Source organism: Cricetulus griseus, chromosome 2, assembly GCF_003668045.3.
Source record: "Cricetulus griseus strain 17A/GY chromosome 2, alternate assembly CriGri-PICRH-1.0, whole genome shotgun sequence".
Lineage (NCBI taxonomy): Eukaryota > Metazoa > Chordata > Mammalia > Rodentia > Cricetidae > Cricetulus > Cricetulus griseus.
The window spans coordinates 97523668-97532417 of record NC_048595.1 but is presented as its reverse complement, the minus strand read 5'-3'; the positions used below and the strand labels follow the sequence as shown (position 1 = coordinate 97532417).

General features: G+C 39.9%; 1 protein-coding gene across 1 annotated transcript in view; it reads left to right on the top strand.

Annotated features, from left to right (window-relative positions):
• Ccdc180 (coiled-coil domain containing 180) overlaps positions 1-8750 on the top strand; it is a 60558-nt gene continuing 51808 nt past the window's right edge. The window contains exons 1-2 of the mRNA XM_035438690.1: positions 1-108; positions 8182-8372. Of these exons, the coding sequence (XP_035294581.1) occupies positions 40-108; positions 8182-8372 (260 nt within the window). The 5' untranslated portion in view covers positions 1-39. The remainder of the gene's footprint in view (positions 109-8181; positions 8373-8750) is intronic.

Below are 8750 nucleotides of genomic sequence, written 5' to 3'. Positions count from 1 at the left end.
TCAAGTCCAGGACGAAGGGGAATCCCTCCAGCAGCCAAGATGTCGCCAGTGGGGAAGGTGTCCCAGGTAGAAAATGGAAAAGTCTACCAGCAGATCTTCCAGGCCCAGGTAGGCTCCCTGCTGTCCATGGCTCCCCTTCCCTCTGCTCTCGTCTAACTTTCCTGTTCTCTCCTAATTCTCTTTGTTCTGTGAGATTTCCTGTCTTTATTTATTTAATATTTTACTGACAGTAGATTTTTAAAACTACAATATATTTTGATCGCGGTTTCCCTCCCTTATCTACTCCCAAATCTGATCCGTAGTAGTTGTTGTTTTCTCTTACAGCGAGGGAGGGGGGCGTCCACCTCCCAGCTACCAAATAAATCACTTGGAGTCTTAGTCTTTCTTTTAAATACCCGTCCTTAGCGTGGCTTGTTTCTTGCCAGCTTTTCTTTTCTTTCTTCTTCTTTTTTTTTTTTAAAAAGAATTTATTTATTGTGTATACAACATTCTGCTTCCATATATATCTGCACACCAGAATGGGGCACCAGATCTCATAACATATATATCTGTACACCAGAAGAGGGCACCAGATCTCATAACAGATGGTTGTGAGCCACCATGTGGTTGCTGGAAATTGAACTCAGGACCTCTGGAAGAGCAGTCAGTGCTCTTAACCTCTGAGCCATCTCTCCAGCCCTTGCCAACTTTTCTTAAATTATCCTGTCTATCCTTGGCCTCTAGGCTTTTACGTTTCTCTATTTCTGTGTGTCTTTCTTAATTTCTTACTCTGTGGCTTGCTTGGGTAGCTGGGTGGCTGGTCCCCGGAGTCCTCCTCCTTATCCTGCTCCTCAATCTGTTCCTCCCAGAGTTCTCCTCCTATTTACTCTCTCTGCCTGCCAGCCCCAACTATCCTTTCTCCTGCCTTGCTATTGGCTGTTCAGCTCTTTATTAGACCAGTCAGGTATTTTAGACAGGCAAAGTATCACAGTTTCACAGAGTTAAACAAATGCAACATGAAAGAATGCAACACATCTTTGGATCATTAAACAAATGTTCCACAGTATAAATAAATGTAACACATCTTAAAATAATCTTCCCCATAGACCTACATTTTAAAAAGTAGAGCTTTGATACTACTTTGTTTTTTAAAAAATAATTGCTATTGAGTATTACCGTGTACAAATAGAACATCAGTATATTTATTCTTAAAAATTAATTTCAATAAAAATTTCAATCAAAATTATTCAGAATTAGTCTGAATTAGACATTCTGTGCTTGGGTCTTTTTGTCAAGAATAAAAGCAATTCATATTTTTTTTGTTTAAAAAGTGGGTCATGCCTTAAGTCCCAGCACTTAGGAGACAGAGGCAGGTGTATCTCTGAGTTTGAGGCCAGCCTGGTCTACACAGCAAGTTCTAGGACAGCTAGGGCTACATGTTCTGACCCTGTCTCAAAACAACAACAATAATAAACAAGTGGGGTAGTCACACACCTCCCTGGGTGCCCAGTGGTCCCCTCCATCGAGGACTTGCCTTACAATATTAAAGGCTTCATTGGCTATGTCTGTTATAAAGACTGCCAAAGACTGTCTTCTTGAATGTAGCTTACAGATCAGAGAACTTAAAAGAAATCCATGAGCCCCAAACCTATTATTCTGCTTATTTACGTAGGATTTTTATTCCTATTTTGAGCCATAAATCATGCTGTCTGTATAACCTTTAGAAACAGTGAAAGCATCAAGAAAGCAGATAACTTATTACTCACATGATTTAGCTCCTTAGAAGTGAGTTATTATTCTTAACCTTCAGCACGCTGTTTCCCCATGTGTTTTAAAATTCTAACCCACACTATAATTTGGGTTATATATTTTTTTAAAGCAAAATGCTAGGTTTGTTGAATGTATTGAAAGGGAGAGCAGATCTGTAGGTATTCAGAGTGTCACCTGCCTATAATTTTTAATTTATGCTTTAGGAAGAGATTTATACTTGTGTGTGTGTGTGTGTGTGTGTGTGTGTGTGTGTGTGTGTCTGTCTGTCTGTCTGTCTGTCTGTCTGTCTGTCTGTTTGTGTTTTGACTATGTATATGCATGCCTGGTGTTGTTGGCGGCCAGCAAGGAGTGCTGGAGTTATGGGTGGTTGTAAGCCACCAAGAGGGTGCTGAAAATGGATCTCTGGTCCTCTGTAAGAACAGCAAGTGCTATTGCAGAGCCATCTCTTCAGCCCCATAATTTATGCTTTAATTTATATGTCCAATTACACATTATCTCATAACGATTTCCTTGTCATAAGAAATTTGTTAAGAATCACATGACTGGATAGTTCTGTTTTTTATCATTTTTTTATTTGAATTAGAAACAAGATTGATTTACATGACAATCCCAGTTCCCTTCTCCCACCCATCCTCCCCTACTACTGCCCCCAACTAAAACCCTATCACATACCCTTTCTTCTATTCTTCCCCTGACTCAACCTTTCTGCTCCCTCATGACCTCTGCATCCTTCCTCTTCTCCCCTTCTCATTCTCCTAGCTCCCTCCCTCCTCGTCCCATGCTCTCAATTTGCTCAGGGGATCCTGACCCTTTCCCTTTCTCCAGGGGACAATGTTTGTCTCTTTTAGGGTCCTCCTTGTTTACTAGTTTCTCTGGCAGTGTGGATTGTAGGCTGGTAATCCTTTACTCTATGTCTAAAATCCACATATGAGTGAGTACATACCATGTTTGTCTTTTTGTGATTGGGTTACCTCGCTCAGAATGGTTTCTTTGAGTTCCATCCATTTTCCTGCAAATTTCAAGATTCCATTGTTTTTTTTCCACTGAATTGTACTCCACTGTGTAAATGTACCACATTTTCTCTATCCATTCTTCCATTGAGGGGCATCTAGGCTGCTTCCAGGTTCTGGCTAATACAAATAGTGCTGCTATGAACATCATTGAACAGATGTCCTTATTGTATGAATGTGCTTCTTTTGCGTATATGCCTAGGAGTGGAATTGCTGGATCTTGTGGTAGACTGGTTCCCATTTTCTTGAGGAGTCGCCATACTGATATCCAAAGTGGCTGCACAAGTTGGCACTCCCACCAGCAGTGGAGAAGTGTTCCCCTTTCTCCACAACCTCTCCAACATAAACTGTCATTGGTATTTTTGATTTTAGCCATTCTAACAGGAGTAAGATGGTATCTCAGAGTTGTTTTGATTTGCATTTCCCCGATGACTAAGGATGTTTTGAACACATTCTTCTGTGTCTTTCAGCCATTTTAGATTCCTCTATTGAGAATTGTCTATTTAGTTCTGTACCCCACTTTTTAATTGGATTGTTTGGTGTTTTGGAGACTAGCTTCTTGAGTTCATTGTATATTTTGGAGATCAGCCCTCTGTCAGATGTGGGGTTAGTGAATATTTTTTTCCAGTCTGTGGGCTGCAGTTTTGTCTTGCTGACTGTATCCTTTGTCTTACAGAAGCTTCTCAGTGTCAGGAGGTCCCATTTATCAATTGTTGATCTCAGTGTCTGTGCTACTGGTGTTATGTTCAGTAAGTGGTCTCCTGTACTAATTAATTCAAGAGTATTTCCCACTTTATCTTCTGATAGGTTCAATGTAGCTGGGTTTATGTTGAGGTCTTTGATCCATTTTGACTTAAGTTTTGTGCAGGGCAAAAGGCTTGGTCTATCTGTAGTCTTCTACATGTCCGTATCCAGTTATGCCAGCACCATTTGCTGAGGATGTTCTCTTTGTTCCAGAATATAAATTTGGATTGTTTGTCAAAAATCAGGTGTTCGTAGATGTGAGGGTTTTTAACTCTATTCCATTGGTCTACCTGTCTATTTTTGTGCCAATACCAAGCTGTTTTCAGGACTATAGCTCTGTAATAGAGCTTGAAGTCAGGGATGGTGATGCCTCCAGAAGTTCCTCTATTGTAAAGGGTTGTTTTGGCTATCCTGGGTCTTTTATTTCTCCATATAAAGTTGAGAATTGTTCTTTCAAGGTCTGTGAAGAATTGTGTTGGAATTTTGATGGAGATTGCATTGAATCTGTAGATTGCTTTTGGCAAGATTGCCATTTTTACTATGCTGATCCTACCTATCCAAGAGCATGGGAGATCTTTCCATTTTTTGGTATCTTCTTTAACTTCTTTCTTTAGAGACTCAAAATTCTTATGGTACAGGTCTTTCACTTTTTCGTTTAGTGTTACCCCAAGGTATTTTATGTTGTTTGTGGCAATTGTAAAGGGTGATGTTTCTCTGATTTCTTTCTCCACCAATGTGTCATTGGTATATAGTAGGGCTACAGTTTTTTATTAGTTAATCTTGTATCCTGCCACTTTGCTGAAGGTGTTTATCAGCTGTAAGAGTTCCCTGGTAGAGTTTTTCGGGTCACTTATGTAGACTATCATATAATCTGCCAATAGTGAGAGCTTGACTTCTTCCTTTCCGATTTCTATTCCCTTGATCTCCTTTTGTTGTCTTATTGCGCTAGCTAGAACTTCAAGGACAATATTGAAGAGGTATGGAGAGAGTGGACAGCCTTGTTTTGTCCCTGATTTTAGAGGAATTGCATTGAGTTTCTCTCCATTTAATTTGATGTTGGCTGTTGGCTTGCTGTATATTGCTTTTATTATGTTGAGGTATGTTCCTGTTATCCCTGATTTCTCCAAGCCCTTCATCATGAAGGGGTTTTGTCAAAGGTTTTTTCCGCATCTAGTGAGATGATCGTGTGTGTGTGTGTGTGTGTGTGTGTGTGTGTGTGTGTGTGTGTGTGTGTGTGTGTGTTTCCCTCAGTCTGTTTATATGGTGGATTACATTGATGGATTTTCATATGTTGAACCATTCTTGTATCTCTGGGATGAAGCCTACTTGATAGTGGTGGATGATTTCTCTGATGTGTTCTTGGATTCGATTTGCCAGTATTTTATTGAGAATTTTTGCATCAATGTTCATGAGGGACGTTGGTCTATAGTTCTCTTTCTTAGTTGTGTCTTTGTGTGGCTTGGGTATCAAGGTTATTGAAGCCTCATAAAAAGAGTTTGGCAATGACCCTTCTGCTTCTATTGTGTGGAATACTTTGAGGAGAATTGGTATTAGCTGTTCCTTGAATTTCTGGTAGAATTCTGCACTGAAGCCATCTGGCCCTGGGCTTTTTTTTGGTTGGGAGACTTCTGATGACTGCTTCAATTTCATTAGGGGTTATAGGTCTATTTAAGTTGCTTATCTGTTCTTGATTTAATTTTGGTAAGTGAAATCTGTCCAGAAAATTGTCCATTTCCTTTAGATTTTCAAATTTTGAGGAATATAGGTTTTCGAGGTATGACCTGATGATTCTCTGGATTTCCTGTGTCTGTTGTTATGTCCCCCTTTTCATTCCTGATTTTATTAATTTTCATGTTCACTCTCTGCTGTTTGGTAAGTTTGGATAAACATTTGTCTATCTTGTTGATTTTCTCAAAGAACCAACTCTTCATTATATTGATTCTTTGTATTGTTCTCCTAGTTTCCATTTTATTGATTTCAGCCCTCAATTTGATTATTTCCTGGCGTCTGCTCCTCTGGGGTGTATTGGCTTCTTTGTTTTCTAAAGTTTTCAGTTGTACTGTTAATTCTCTAGTGTGGTTATTCTCCTGTTTTTTCATGTGGGCACTTAGCGCTATGAACTTTCCTCTTAGCACTGCTTTCAAAGTATCCCATAGGTTTGGATATGTTGTGTCCTCATTCTCATTGAATTCTAGGAAATCTTTAATTTCTTTTTTTATTTCTTCCTGGACCCAGGAATTGTGCAATTGGGTGTTACTTAATTTCCATGAGTTTGTAGGTTTTCTGTAATCCGTGTTGCTGTTGAATTCTAACTTTAAAGCATAGTGGTCTGATAAGATACAGGGGGTTATTTCAATTTTTTTGTACCTGTTGAGGTTTGCTATGTTGCCAAGTATGTGGCCGATTTTAGAGAAGGTTCCATGTGGCACTGAGAAGAAGGTAAATTGTTTTGTATTTTGATGGAATGTTCTATAGATATCTGTTAAGTCCAATTGAGCCATAACTTCTATTAGTTCCTTTGTTTCTTTGTTAAGTTTCTGTCTGGTGTTCCTGTCCAGTGGTGAGAGTGGGCTATTGAAGTCTCCCACTATAAGTGTGTGCGGTTTTATGTGTGATTTGAGTTTTAGTAATGTTTCTTTTACAAATGTGGATGCTTTTATATTTGGGGCATAAATGTTCAGAATTGAGACTTCATCCTGATGGATTTCTCCTGTGATGAGTAGGAAGTGACCTCCTTCATCTCTTTTGATTGATTTTAGTTTAAAGCCCAATTTGTTGGATGTTAGGATTGCTACCCCCCGCTTGTTTCTTGGGTCCATTTTATTGGAAAATCTTTCCCCAACCTTTAATTCTTAGGTACTGTCTTTGAAGTTGAGGTGTGTTTCTTTTATGCAGCAGAAGGAAGGATTCTGTCTTCTTATCCATTCTGCTAATCTGTGTCTTTTTATAGGGGAGTTAAGACCATTTATGTTGATGGATATTAATGACCATTGATTGTTCATTCTTGTTTGTTTTTGATTTGGTGATCGTGGCAAAATTATGTGTGGGATTCTATCCCTTTTTCCTTTTGGCTGTTGGTAAAGTGGGGTTATCTATTGCCTGTATTTTTCTGGTTGTAGTTAACTTCCTTGGGTTGCAGTTTTCCTTCCAGAACTTTCTGTTGGGCTGGATTGGTGGATATGTATTGTTTGAAACTGGTTTTGTCATGGAATAGATTATTTTCTCCATCTATAATGATTGAAAGCTTTGCTGGGTATAGTAGTCTGGGCTGGCATCCATGGTCTCTTAGTGTAGGTAGAATATCTTTCCAGGACCTTCTGGCTTTCAGAGTTTCCAAGGAAAAGTCAGGTGTGATTCTGATAGGTTTGCCTTTATAGGTTACTTGACCTTTTTCCTTTGCTGCTCTTAATATTTTTCTCTTTATTCTGTATGTTTGGTGTTTTGATTATTATGTGGTGTAGAGACCTTTTTTTTCAGTTCAGTCTATTTGGTGTTCTGTAGGCTTCTTGTATTTTCATTGGCATGTCTTTCTTCAGGTTGGGAAAATTTTCTTCTATGGTTTTGTTGAATATATTTTCTGTGCCTTTGAGTTGGATTTTTTCACCTTCTTCTATACCTATTATTCTTAGGTTTGGTCTTTTCACAGTGTCCCATATTTCCTGGATATTTTGTGTTGGGGATTTGTTAGACTTAAGATTTTCTTTGGTTGATGAATCTATTTCCACTAGTGTGTCTTCAACTCCTGAGATTCTCTCTTCCATCTCTTGTATCCTGTTGGTTATGCTTACATCTGTAGTTCCTGATTGTTTACCCAGCTTTTCCATTTCCAGCATTCCCTCAGATTGTGCTTTCTTTATTGTCTCTATTTCAGTTTTTAGGTCTTGAACTGTTTTCTTGAGAGATTTGTTGATAACTTTTTTTGTTTGTTTTGTTTTTTCTTCCATTTCTATAAAGGATTCTCTCATGTCCTCTTTGAGGTCCTCTATCATTTTCCTGAAGATGTTTTTAAGGTCATTCTCTTCTGGTTCATTTGCATTGTGATGTTCAGGTCTTACTGGTGTATGGTTCCTAGTCTCTGGTGGTGTCATATTGGGTTTTTGTTATTGAATGTGCTTTTACATTGACCTCTTCTCATCCTTTCTTCTGGTGAGTGTAGCAGGAGTCTCTTCCTCTCCTGGTGGGTATGGGACCAAGATTCCCTTCTGGTAGATGCAAACAGATCCAATACTCTAATGTCTGTCCTCTTGTTGTGGATGGAGTCGGAACTGCTACCGGGACCTCGGGAGAGTCCAGTGTGTTGGATCCCGCCGCCAAGTTTGGATCTAGCGAGCAGATCCCTGGCGTCAGATGACTCTGGATAGTTCTGTTTTATTTGTTTCTTCTATTGTTTTCAGTTTCTATGATTATAAAAATGGTTGTATAGACTAAATCTGGATCTCCATTCAAAGTGGTTTACATACACCTTCCTTGAAATAGCCTGTACCTGTAAAAGGGAAGGAGATCTTCTGTGGTGTGTGTGTGTGTGTGTGTGTGTGTGTGTGTGTGTGTGTGTGTGTGTGTGTAAAGTGCCTTCTTTACATGTGTGTACATGTCCTTCTAAAACAAGCACATTCGTCATGAATGGCTTCGGCATATGAGACTCTCACAATACCCTATCTCCCATCTTTCATACCTTCAGGTGCAGCTGGTTCAGTCTTTGGCAGCCACCAGGAAGCGGGCTGCAGAGCATTCTGGAACTCCAAAGAATGTCAAGACTCCCATGATGAAGAAGGTGTCATTCCCTGAAGGGGAAACAATGACCCCTCGGCAGAGGAAGTGGGTATATAGCCTCCCCAACGACTGGGTCACAGAAAACCCAGTTCTCTATAGGTAAGTCTTGCATCAAGCCACATTGCAGGTCCTCAGTCTTCAAAGACTCAAGATGGGTGGCAAGTACCTCTTCCAAAACAGGGAAGTAGTCACATCTGCTTGAAAAGATGTTTCTCTGCCCCCTCAGTAGTTTTGATAGGGTGCTTAGGGCCAGTGTCTGGGAAGAGGAATCACACTCTCATGGAACTTGATTCCTCAACAATAGTGAATAACCACGTTCCCTCAAAAGTGGGAAGACCACTCAGAGGACAGGGTCAGGAAAGTTCCCTAGGGAGGAAGAGCTGCTGCTGAGACACAGAGACAGGAGGCTGGGAGAGGAGGGTGGGGATAAAGTTCTGAAAAGGAGTGTCTTGATTCATTGCAGAAGGCAGAGGTCAG